The 12,842-nt window shown below is 58.1% G+C and overlaps 1 protein-coding gene across 4 annotated transcripts in view; it reads left to right on the top strand.

Annotated features, from left to right (window-relative positions):
* The first annotated feature begins 7 nt into the window (after positions 1 to 7).
* PLXND1 (plexin D1) overlaps positions 8 to 12,842 on the top strand; it is a 52,783-nt gene continuing 39,948 nt past the window's right edge. For 3 of the 4 annotated variants that reach the window (XM_017885033.1, XM_017885035.1, XM_017885036.1), the window contains exon 1: positions 252 to 1,126. In XM_017885033.1, coding sequence (XP_017740522.1) covers positions 350 to 1,126 — 777 coding nt within the window. In that variant the 5' untranslated portion in view covers positions 252 to 349. Of the gene's footprint in view, positions 1,127 to 12,842 lie in introns of all 4 variants that reach the window. The other variant, XM_017885034.1, reaches the window with a different exon arrangement.

Here is a 12,842-nt window from a genome sequence, read left to right on the forward strand (position 1 = left end):
CGCCCTGGACGGCGCGGCGGGGACGGTGTACCTGGCGGCCGTCAACCGCCTCTATCAGCTGTCGGGCGCCAACCTGAGCCTGGAGGCCGAAGCGGCCGTCGGCCCGGTGCCCGACAGCCCGCTGTGTCACGCTCCGCAGCTGCCGCAGGCCTCGTGCGAACACCCGCGGCGCCTCACGGACAACTACAACAAGATCCTGCAGCTGGACCCCGGCCAGGGCCTGGTGGTCGTGTGCGGGTCCATCTACCAGGGCTTCTGCCAGCTGCGGCGCCGGGGCAACATCTCGGCCGTGGCCGTGCGCTTCCCGCCCGCCGCGCCGCCCGCGGAGCCCGTCACGGTGTTCCCCAGCATGCTGAACGTGGCGGCCAACCACCCGAACGCGTCCACCGTGGGGCTGGTACTGCCTCCCGCCGCGGGCGCGGGGGGCAGCCGCCTGCTGGTGGGCGCCACATACACCGGTTACGGCAGCTCCTTCTTCCCGCGCAACCGCAGCCTGGAGGACCACCGCTTCGAGAACACGCCCGAGATCGCCATCCGTTCCCTGGACGCGCGCGGCGACCTGGCCAAGCTCTTCACCTTCGACCTCAACCCCTCCGACGACAACATCCTCAAGATCAAGCAGGGCGCCAAGGAGCAGCACAAGCTGGGCTTCGTGAGCGCCTTCCTGCACCCGCCCGACCCGCCGCCGGGCGCACAGCCCTACGCGTACCTGGCGCTCAACAGCGAGGCGCGCGCGGGCGACAAGGAGAGCCAGGCGCGGAGCCTGCTGGCGCGTATCTGCCTGCCCCACGGCGCCGGCAGCGACGCCAAGAAGCTCACCGAGTCCTACATCCAGCTGGGCTTGCAGTGCGCGGGAGGCGCAGGCCGCGGCGACCTCTACAGCCGCCTGGTGTCGGTCTTTCCAGCCCGGGAGCGGCTCTTTGCTGTCTTCGAACGGCCCCAGGGGTCCCCCGCGGCCCGCGCGGCTCCCGCCGCACTCTGCGCCTTCCGCTTTGCCGACGTGCGAGCTGCCATCCGCGCTGCGCGCACCGCCTGCTTCGTGGAACCGGCGCCCGACGTGGTGGCGGTGCTCGACAGCGTGGTGCAGGGCACCGGGCCGGCCTGCGAGCGCAAGCGCAACATCCAGGTACACCCGGGCGGCGGCGGCGGGGGCGGCGGCGGGAACCGAGTGAGTCATGAGCTGAGCGGGTCACAGGTGGGAGCGTGCAGAGACCCAGATGTACGGGGAACCCAGGTGTGCACGCACGCAAGAATACAGGTGTCCCCAGAGGGGTACTGCCGGCGCCTGTATGGCCCAGGTGGGCAAGTACAGGGACTCAAGTGAGTGCTGGCTCACGGGCGCGCATACCTAGGCGTACTGGGAGGGGTCCAAGTTGCCACAGGTACCCAGGTGCACATAAAGCTCAGGTGTGCACGTGGGGGTCACAGGTGCATGCTGATGGCGCAGTAATTGACTGCATACCTGACCAAATACGTGTTCTGGGGCCACAGTGTGAGCCTGTCAGAGCTACCATTGCGCGTTGGTGATGCCTGCATGGGTGTGGCAGGTGTGCAAGGAGGCACACAGGTGTGCACCAGGGCCCTGCAGATGTCTGCATGGACTTATGTGCCAGCAAGCTGGGGCCTGAAGACGCATAGGGCAGATAGGTGTACAGCAGAGACACTGGTACAACAGGACAGAGCTAGGTGTGCAGTGGGACGTGTGTGGCAGGGGACCCAGGTATTTGGGCTTGAGTCGGTACTCTGAGAAGTCCGCATGGTTGTGTGCACGAACAGGTGTGTGCCTGAGGCCAACTTTTATTCACCTATTCTGCAACTATTTCCTGAGCACCTAGTATGTACCAGGTGTGGGAGTCTGGGGTAAACAAAAGCACTTGTGGAGTGCCAGCCAGGGGCATCACATGTCACAATTCCCAGTTCTCAGAACAACCCTCTCAGGTAGCCTCTATTCTCATCACATTTTACAGATGAAGAAACAGGTGCAGAGAGATTAAGTAACTTGCTGAGGATCACACAGTTGGGCACTAGCAGAGGTAGATTTGAACCCAGCCTGTCTGGCCTCAGCATCTGTGTTTTAAATGTCCAGCCTTTGCTGCCTTCTGGACTTGGATCTCAGAGTGTGTGTGTTTTGGGGGAGTCCCAGGCAGCTGGGGTGGGCAGATGCCAGGGCCAGGAGAATGGAGGGATGTGAACAGGGGTGTTTTGGGGGCAGGAGAGGGCTGTGGGGCTCAGTGGGGAATGAGGAGGAGTCCAGGCGGGTATGGGGCCCAGGTGTCTGAGGCTGGGTTGGACAGTAGCAAGGGGGGCAAGGTTCAGGGGATCAGCATGTGTGTTGACATGACAAGGGTGTGGGAGGGGACTTGGTGTGGTTCCCCTAAAGGAAGTTCATGGCAAGGGATTGCTCCTCACACTGGCTTTGGGAGCCGGGTCAGTTGATCCCCATGGTTCACCTTGAGGAATGAGGCTCCAGAATGACACTGGGGACTTTCCCACACCCTCCACCCATCTGAGTCTGGGGAGCCCGCTTCAGCTCCACTGCCTGCCATTCCCTTAGGAAGCTGCATCTCCATCAGCAAAATTCAGAACTCAGCCTTCTCGTGGTGATCCCGAGCCATTCTTGGGGCCCCACCCTGTCCCTTCTCTGTGGCTGTGACAAGAATTTCATGAGATTAACCATTCTCCTGTGGGCGGGCCCAACACTGGGCCTTTGAGAAAATGCAGATTCCTTCTCCCGAGGTGGAGGTCGGGCTCCCATGGCTGCCCACCATCTGGCTGGCCACCCTGAAAGTAAAGGTCACAGTGGGTGAGCAGGGCAGACAGTCCAGGGGTGGCGGGACTGCTTGCCCAGTGCCATGGTTGGTTCATCCACCATCTCCACCCCAGAGCTTCATCTCCCAAGCAACTGTGTTTGGCACTGGGGGTCTCAGTGGGGAGTCGCTGCACGGAGAGAAGTGTCCTGTGGGCTGAGGGCCTTCCTCCGGTAGTTTCAGGCCCTGTGTCCGGGCCCTTTGGTGTGAGCTGATCTGTGGGATTCCTCAGGCCAGCCCAGGGTTCCCTCCCCCTCTGGCAAGAACTGTTCTGGTTCCCACGGTCTGGTCCCTCGGTGCAGTGACTCACCCAGCTGAGGGGGGCTGGGGCTTCTCTACCTAAGGGGACAGGGCCTCTCCAGGGACACAGCCCCAGGACAGAGTGGCCAAGGGCCTCTTCCCCACCCCAAGGCCACAGATTCCGGCTGCGGCCTTCCTTGGTCACCCTCCCTGTGTTTTCCACACCCTTCTCCTCTTCCCCGTGCCCGCTGTAGGCACAGGCCAGTGCCACTTGGTGGTATCTCCCAGAGGTGCTCAAGGTCCCCGTTCTGGGCCTCTAGCATGGGCAGGGGCGGGGGAGGGATGATTATTCTTGCTCCAGGCTGTTGCCAGCTACGCAGGGACAGATTCAGAACCTAGACTTTGCATCAGGCTGCTTGGGTTCAAGTCCCACTTTGTCACTTCCCAGCTGTGTGACCTTGGCCAAGGAACTTAACCTCTCTGGGCCTTAGTTTCTTCATCTGTGAAGTGGGGACAGTAAAAGCAATCCTTATCCCAAAGCGTTGTTTTAAGGACTAAATGAATTGATAAATGCAGCCGAGTGTACCCAGTACACAGCAAGCACCAAGCAGATGGCAGCTCTTCTTGTTATTATTCTGGGGGACATTATTAGCACAGTCTCTGCTTGGTCCTGGAGAGCAGTCACCTAATCTGGCTTGTTCTGCAGCCGTAAAGACCCCACCATCTCCTACTTCTAGCCCCAGATGTCATCTCCATAGACATTTACTAACTCTATTGTGAGCCCAGCCCCATGCTGTGCCCTGGGGAACCAATGGCAACTCACTTTGTTTCTACTCTTATGGGCTGGGCAGGTGAGCCGAGGACGGATGTGTGACCAGGCACTTATACACAGGGCAATGTGTGCTGCAAAGGGAGAATGAGGGTGGAGGGAGCACAGCAGAGGGGGCAGAGGAGCAGGAGGCAGCCAGGTGAGGCCAGAGAAGACGAAAGGGGTCCAGGCTAAGGGAGCAGCCTGTGCGAAGGCCTAAAGGTAGGACGGGCAAGCGGGCTTGAGGGGGTCTGCGTGGCCAGGTGAGTAGAGTGGGAAGCACATGACACAAAGGCCAGGGAGGCCCGGGGAGACCGTCCTGGGGAGACTGGACTTTATCCTGGAGCCCTGGGAGCCATGAAGGGTTTTAGCCAGAGGAGTGGAGTGGTCTCAGCGGGCACCTGAGTCTCCCCGCTGCAGAAGAGGAATGCTCATGAATACCTGCCTCTTAGGGCTATTGGGGGTATTAAATGAGATCATTTATGTACCTGGCACCTGTTTGCAATGAATGCAATTCTTCTAAATATTATTTTAGAAAGCCCCTAGGTAGCTGGTGAGAAGGAGCAATGGAGGAGGGAGAGTGGTTGGGAGGCTGAAGCTGCCTCCCGGGAATGGATTCCTTCACTCAGTCACAAATATACCTTGAGCACTTACTGTGTGCCAGGCTCTGTGGTGGGTGCCAGATGGCAGTGGGGAGATGGGGCCGGCCTTGTTCTCTGGAGACACGGCTGGCCTGGCCTGCAGCAATGCTGAGGGCTTGGAGGGTGGCAGGTGAGCTCTGGACAGATTTGGGGGCTGGGATGTAGCCCCAGTGGTGGGGAGTGATGGGATAGAGGAGCAGAAAGTTGCCCAAAGTCAGGCTCAGCAACAGGATAAATGTTGGTGCCCACGGGATGGGGCATGTGATGTGGTACCTCTGGGGAAGAGGATGACTTTGGTCTGGGGAAGAGGATGACTTTGGTCTGGGGAAGAGGATGACTTTGGTCTGGGGAAGAGGATGACTTTGGTCTGGGGAAGAGGATGACTTTGGTCTGGGGAGCACCAGGGGCCTAGAATCCTTTTTTCTCCTGGTCCCATCTGGCCAGATTTCTCTGGCACTGGCACTAGGTGGCTTGGGTGGGGCTACACACAGGGCAGGACCCCAGGGCCGAATGACCTGCAAGTGAGGCAGCTCATCCAGGCCTTTGGAAACCCACCCTCTCGCTCCTGCTTGAGGGTCTCATGAAGAACCCTGGGACCTGGCAGGAGTCCCTCGAGCCGCCCACAACTCCAGAGCCTGGGTCAGGATGGCCTCCCACAGTCTGGGTTCCCAGGTGGCAGGACTTGCCCTCTGCCCTTCGCCTTCTGCCTGAGAACCCAAAGGGAGAAGCCGCTGAAGTGTGCAGCCAGAGGTAGAGAACCTCGGTCCCTGCAGCCCTCAGAAGTCCCCAACTTTGTCCCTGATTGTTTTCAATGTATTTGGGGCAGTTAAGATATTTTGAGAGAAAGGGAGTGAAGAAATTCGCCTCCAGTTTGTGGAGCTTGGATCCCTTTCCTCAAATCACAGCCTGTTTGGAGTGCAAGCCAGTTGGGAAGTTGTTCATTGCCACTGGTGGGGGAAACTGAGGCACAGGGTCACCCAGCAAGGTGGGGCAGGCTGAGTCTACCTTCCTTTCCCAAGTCTTTCTCCCCAACCTATGAATGACCATAATATTTGTATGTTTAAAACAAAAGGAATACAGGCAAATGTCAGTGCAGCATTTTCAAGGTGTCTTTTTATAGTAAAGGTGGGAAAAAAAACATCAGGCAGTTTTAAACTGGCATGCGGTGGGTGGGTGCACGTCGTCAAGAAGGCATTTTTTTGCACCAATTTAGGGGCTGAGATGCCAGGTGGGGGCGGAGGGAGAGAGAGCTTCCAAGATGGGCTTTACATTTGGGTTTGGGCTGGGGCTGGGAGTGAGCTCCCAGTGACCAAGGGTGCAAGCAGAGACACTTGTCAGGATTTAGGAGAGGGAGTTCTAGGAGGGTTGGCTGAGATGACTGGCCTGGAGAGGCAGACAGGGCTTGGACCAGGAGACATCCCTCCCAGCCCTGAGAATATCTCGACCCCCAGTATGTACGTGGGCATACAGCCTATAAGCTGTGTGCCCCAGGGCCAGTCATTTACCCTCTGTGGGCCTCATTCTTTCTCATTATAAAACGGGACTTATGCCTCCCTCCTAGCATGTGGGTAGATTAAAATCTCAGGGGTGTCTCTCTCAGCCTACTCTGGCTTAGGAGCTGCCCATAATAAAAAATAAATACATAAAATAAAATCTCACATGCAGTGCCCAGGAAATGGCAGGCACAGGTATTAGTATCAAGAGGGAGAAAAGATACCAGAAAAAATTGGCCTCAGTGGACAGGGGGTGCTCAGAGGAGGGAAGGTCAGGGCCTTAGAGGAGAATGAGATCAAATAGGGCCTGAAGGCAGGCATGGGTGAGTGAGACACTGGGGCGCAGCGAGGGTGTGTCGGGTGCTGTCCCAGCCCCAGCACAGAGGCTGAGATGGAGAGAGTGGGCTCTAGTGCCCGGGCTGAGGAGTCCAGTGCAGCACTGTGTTGAGGGCAAGAGGCCTGTGGGCTCCCTGGGGTGAATAAAAACCGCCGCCGGGCTCACACTCTGCAGGGCTTTTACAAGCACCTATGTGGTTGACCTCATGGCTGCCCCTCCCCTGGTCAGGCAGACAGTGCATCATCATCATCCCCAGCTTACAGAAGGGGAAACTGAGGCCCAGAGAGAGGAAGTGACTTGCCCTGGCTCACACAGCTGGGGAGTGGGGGTCTGGATCCGCAGATAGAAGCAGGAGTCCGCTTCCGGGTGGCTGGTGAGCTGTGAGCTCTCTGTGGCGGGGAATTCTACAGTTCCCCCCTCCGGCTGAGCCATAGAGATTCAGGCAGGGCCCACTGTGACAGCAGTGACTCAGGCTGGCTGGGGCATCTGCCGAGGCCAGGCCACACACTGGGGGTGGGGGCTGACCCAGCCTCCTGAGGAAGTCGGGAGAGGCAGGGAACATCTAGTTGCATTTGTCTGAAAATGCGATCATTGGCCTCTGGAAGGAGGAGTGAGCCCCTGGCCCTTTGGGTGTGCAAATGAGAGATGTGGGTTCAATGGTCAGGGTGAATGATGGTCCACCCAGGAGGGTGAGTGGAGGATCTGTCAGCGCCCTGGATATGCCCCCAGTGAGGCCTTCCACAGCCAGGCAGGCGCACAGTGCTAGGTGAGTGCAGGACCCTGGGGCCAACTTCTCAGATTGAAATCCTGTCTCTGCCCCTTCCTGGCTGTGGAAAGTCCTATCCCTTCTCAGAGCCTCTATTTCCCCATCTGTAAAGTGGGCTCGGCACAGGGAAGACTGGGGTGGCCTGGCGGCATTCATCAAGGGCCATGCTGGATCGGGCCCTGCAGAAACGCCCTCTGCAAAGTCCACTGCACCCACCTGTGACTCCCGGTCTCCATGGAGATTAAGGAAACCAGCTGGGTTCCATGTCCTGGTTGCTGCCATGAACAAAGACACGTGGCGTGTACTGGGACAGGAGCGGGAGAGCAGGAGCCCCGGGAGAGAGTGGTCCCTTCCCCTTCCTGGGCCGCCATTCTTCGACCCTGGAGTTGGGCCATGAAGTGGCAAGGAAGCCTTCCCTCTGATATCAGAGCTGCCCCGTCATGTCATAGCTACTGTGGTTGTTGCTTGAGAACTTTCTCTGTGTTGGCCCTTTGCAGAGCACTTTACATATCTTTTAATCCCCCCGAAGTTGAATGAAACGAGTGTTATCCCCAGTCTACGGAAGAGGAAGCAGAGGCCAGAAGGGTTAAGCATCTTGCCTGAGGTCGCACTGTGGTGTGTGACTGTGGTGCTCCAGGTGGAGCAGGCTTCTGGCTGCAGCGCCTGTGATCCCTCATTCCTCCAAAAACTTTGACTGAAGAGGTGTGAACCAGAGGGTGTTGGAAGGGGTGAATGGGCCCATTTTAAAGATGAGGAAACTGAGACCCAGGGAACTTCTGTCCCCGCCAAGGCCCCTGTGAGAAGCAGTGAGGGCCTTTCAGGGTGGCCTGCAGAGCTGCCCAGCCCCAGCACCCATCATGGTCCCGGGCTGGGGTTGGGACGACCCCCTGGTGTGGACTCCTGCTACTGGGCCTGTAGCTATATCCACCTTCACACACCAGAGGCCAGCACCTCCTTGGTAACATCGCATGCCCGTCCAGGCCCTCTAGAGTGTGTGAGTATGGGAGGAGGCTCAGCTTGTTATAGGACAGCCCCCAAGAGGGACAATCGGACACTCTCCAGGAGCCCCAAGAATGGTGAGGGAGGAGGGCATGACAACAGACAGGTGCCGCACGCTGACTAGCTCATCAGAGGAGTGCGGGAGGGCTTCCCGGAGGAGGGGAGGTTGGAGCAACACTTGACAGATGGGGCTGGGGAAGGCATTCCAGGCAGAGGACATGGTGGGGTCAAAGACTCAGAGATGTTGGAATGTGGCTTGGGTAGCAGGCCGAGGGGAAGCTGAGAGTGTGCTGGGCCTTGCCTGCAGGCTGAGGACTTGGATGCTGTCCTGTGGGCTGTGGGGAGCCAGCAGGGCTTTGGGGAAAGGAGAGACATGGCTGATCTGGTTCTGGAAGGGACCCTGTGGCTGCTGGTCTGTATTGGCCCTGCCAGGTACTGGCAGGATCCGCAGGCGGAGGCGCTCACCCGGAGTCCCCACTGTGTCTGGACCAGGTGACTCCCGAGGGCCTCTCCAGCTCTGACAGCCATGTGGGGATTGCCATAGAAACCAGCCGGTTCCTGAGTGGGGACAGGCCCAGAAAGTCTCTGAGTGCCAGCCATGTGGACTTGGATCCTCACTGCCCACCAAGTGCAGCCGTTTTATCCTTTCCAAAGGCCATGTTTGAGCCAGGACCGAACCAAACAGGCTGCCCAGACAGGCGTCCAGTGGCAGGGGCCCTGCTCTGCCCTGCTCAGCTGATACTTGATGCAGTCAAGATCTGGGGGCCAGCGCCAGCAGGGGCCCTCCCCGCCCAGTCCACCGTCCTTTACCCTGAAACTTGATAAATCATGCACTGGAGCGGGAGGGAAACTCGCAGCTCCATTACGAGGCCCGGCAAGGCCCCAGTGGGGCGTTAATCACGTAGCACTTTATGCTCTGATCGGTAAATAATGGGGGCGGGGGGAGTGGGCGCCGGCAGAGGCCTTGGAGTGGAGGCCAGGCCCAGGAAAGTGGCCAAACCCCCTTGCCTGTGCCCTTCTCCAGCCTCTGCCCACTATCTGTGAGGTGACTGAGCTCTCTAGAAGTGGCCATCACCTTGATGGGCCTCAGTTTCCCCAGCTCGAAACCCAGGGTTTTTCCAGTTCCAAGCAGCTGATTTCCCAGCAGCCATTGGTGACTCCCGGCAGAGCGGCGGGTGGGGAGGCTGTGGTTAAGGGCAGGGATATGGAGCCTGCCGGCCTGCACGGGAGGCTTGGATCTAGCCATTCCGGCTGTGTGCCCCTGGGCAAATCACTTCAACTCTCGTGCCTCAGTTTCCTTTACTGTAAAGCAGCATCAACTCTTTCAGGGTGTGATGAGGGTTGAATGAGATAATACAGAAAGAGGTCTCAGCACAAAGCAGACTGCACACAGCTGCTTGCTACTGTCACTCTACTGTGACTGTGATAAAGCTGTCCCTCCCCATCCTGGGGCTGGGCCTCTGAGCTGGGATGTGGGCAGCTGGAGAGAGGGCCCCGTTGTCACCTCTGTGTCCCCAGCACATGGAATCCAGCCCGGAGATATTTGCGCAAGGCTCCAAGCAGCCCTGCCTTCTTGGCTGTGTCCACAGCGGTCATGCGATGACTCTGGGACCAGGGGTAGAGTCCTGCTGCAGAGCACAGCCTGCGGCCAGGCATACAAGCTGAACCCGCAGGAGACCAGGGGCTGGGGAGGAGGGTGTGAGATCGAACCTCCAAGACCTCCCAACCCCAGGAGGGAACTGCCAGTGTTCCCTGGAGAGGCAACTATTTCTCGGCTCTTGGACTGGAGTCCCTTCAGAGGAGGAAGCTGGGAGGGAAGCTGTTCCAGGGTTTGGAGAGACGGGCTTCGTGCTCTGCCCCTCCTGCTGGGGGGAGGGAAGCCTTTTCCCTGGGCCAGGGAAGAGCCGCTGCCTGCCCATCCCACACTATGCTCCTCTGGGACTCAGGGGGCGGGGAGCTGGAAATGGGGCCAGGCTGGGCCGGAATGAGAAACAGCTTCAAGAAGGGGGAGCTGGGTGTCTGGGGGCTGTGTCCAGCTAACTAAACAATGGCTGCTTGAGTCAGCGACTGTGGCGGTGGTTCCCAGGCGCCAGGGCAGAGCAGGCCGAGGCCAGAGCTCACTACTGCGTCCTTGGTGAGGGCGGTGTGGCCAATCCGGCCTCGGATGCTTTGACTTCAGGAAGCGGTGGAGTGGCTTGTGCCTGTCCTCGGGAGCTCCCGAGCCTCTGCTCTGTGGCCTGCGTAGATAATTGGGAACATTTATTGAGCACCTACAGTGCTTAGCATCGAAGGCGCCTATGAGCTCAGTCCTTCCTTAAGCCGCAGGTGGTGGGTGCTGTTGCTGTCTCATTTTACAGATGTGGAGGCTGAGGTTCAGAGGGGATGGTGCATCCCACAGTGAGGTCAGAGCTGTGAGACTTAGCAGTCAGGAGCCTCAGTTTTCTCATCTGTAAAATGGGTACACAGCAAGAGAGTGTGTGTGTGTGTGTGTGTGTGTGTGTGTGCACACGCGCGCACGCTCTAAGGTACCCCAGTAGCTGTAGTGTCTGTCACACAGTAGTTCCTTAATCCAGCCAGTCCTGTGACCTAAGCCTAGGTGGTGGCCTTACAGGCTTGTCCAGCCGACTGTTTGGGGCGGGTAGNGTGGAGTGGCTTGTGCCTGTCCTCGGGAGCTCCCGAGCCTCTGCTCTGTGGCCTGCGTAGATAATTGGGAACATTTATTGAGCACCTACAGTGCTTAGCATCGAAGGCGCCTATGAGCTCAGTCCTTCCTTAAGCCGCAGGTGGTGGGTGCTGTTGCTGTCTCATTTTACAGATGTGGAGGCTGAGGTTCAGAGGGGATGGTGCATCCCACAGTGAGGTCAGAGCTGTGAGACTTAGCAGTCAGGAGCCTCAGTTTTCTCATCTGTAAAATGGGTACACAGCAAGAGAGTGTGTGTGTGTGTGTGTGTGTGTGTGTGTGCACACGCGCGCACGCTCTAAGGTACCCCCAGTAGCTGTAGTGTCTGTCACACAGTAGTTCCTTAATCCAGCCAGTCCTGTGACCTAAGCCTAGGGCTTGTCCTTCCAGGCTTGTCCTTCCGCCTGTTTGGGGCGGGTGGGCAGATCATGCCCAGGTTGTGTGGTGGTCCTCAGGGCAGCCTGACTGGCTGGCTCCATCCCTTCCAGATGGTGTCCAGCTGGCCTGGATAACCTCAGAGCCCTGGAGCTGGGTGACCCATCTCCTCCAGAGGGGTCAGGGAAACTAAGGCAGGCCTCCCCGAAGGGTCTGCTAGAGCTGCTGTGTCCTTTGCCGTTTGTCTGAAGTCTCTGCTCCTCTCTGTGCCTTGGTTTCCCCGACATGCTCCTCCAGGCTGCTTTTCCTCTGTGGCTAAGGCCAGGCTTCCTGACCAGGTGCTAGGCCTGGTTGGCCATCTTCTCCCCACGGCCCCTCCAGGAAGCCTCTTGGTCACCCCTGAAGGCGCTGGTATTTCCTTTCTCAACAGCAGGTGGTTTCCTCCCTGGCATGGGGGCTGCTGCCAGAGGCCACCCAGGACCGAGTCCATCCTGCCCCCTCCCAGGGCTGGCACACAGTGGGCCCGTGGCTCATTCCTTGCCTCAGTTTACTCTCAGCAGAGGTATCGGCTTGCACAGTGTTCTGAGAGGCAGCGCATGCTGAAGTGGAAAGAGCTGGGGTCTGGGAGTCACAGGTGTGGCTTCATACTCTGGCCTGGCTGTGTGCGGCTGGGCTGCTGGACTGAGACTGGACACAGTCCGTGGGCCACCACTGAGCCCGTGCCACATGGGCTCCACTCAGGGGAGCCCAGGAGGACTGGCCCTATCTGGGCTGTCCAAGCTGAGGGAGGAGTTGGCGGGGATAGGGGCTGAGAGAGGCCACAGAGGTCGGGGCCAGATTGAGTGGGGCTTCAGGGGCCCAGGAGCAAAGTTTGGATTTGCGTTGACAGCACTAGGGAACCATGGGAAGCTGTTGAGCTGCACAGGAGATGTGACCTGCTTTGTGGTTTTTTTTTTTTCTACAAAATAAACTTTTTACTTTGGAATAATTTTAGATTTTCAGGAAAGTTACAAAGATAGTACAGACAGTTCCTGTATACCCATCCCCTAGTTTCTCCCATTGCTAACATCTTACCATTACCGTGGTGCATTTGTCAAAACTAAGAAGCCAACATTTGTTCTTTACTCCCAACTACACTCCAGACTGCACTCCGCGAACGTCTGCTTTCTTTTCCAGGAGCCCACGTTGCATCAAGCGCTTTGCAATTTTAAAAGCTCTCTTTGGCTGCGGCGAAGGATGAATGGGAAGGAGCTCAGCTTTGGGAGGAGGAGTTGGGGGGTCCAGACAGCCCAGTCCCCAGCCAGGATGTATTGAGCTGCGATCACCTTGCAGTCTTTTTATTTTTATATTTTCGAGACAGGGTCTCTGTTACCCAGACTGGAGAGCAGTGGTGAAATTATAGCTCATTGCAGCCTTGACCTCCAGGCGATCCTTCCACCTCCGCCTCCCAAATCGCTGGGATTACAGGCGTGAGCCATTGCACGCCTGGCCCACCCTGCAGTCTTAATACCCCAAAGTGATCGTGTGCCTTCAGCTCTGCGGCTAATTTCAGCTCTACGGCAAGGAAATCTGACTTTCCCAGGATCATAAACAATCAAACACTTCAGGCAGGAAGGTGCCCTCACTTCTCAAGCGCAAAGCCTCCACAGCCGGTGTAGTAGCCATGTAGTCTGTACCTGGGACGGAACCGCTGGAT

Source organism: Rhinopithecus bieti, unplaced genomic scaffold (genome assembly GCF_001698545.2).
Source record: "Rhinopithecus bieti isolate Rb0 unplaced genomic scaffold, ASM169854v2 scaffold_13262, whole genome shotgun sequence".
NCBI lineage: Eukaryota > Metazoa > Chordata > Mammalia > Primates > Cercopithecidae > Rhinopithecus > Rhinopithecus bieti.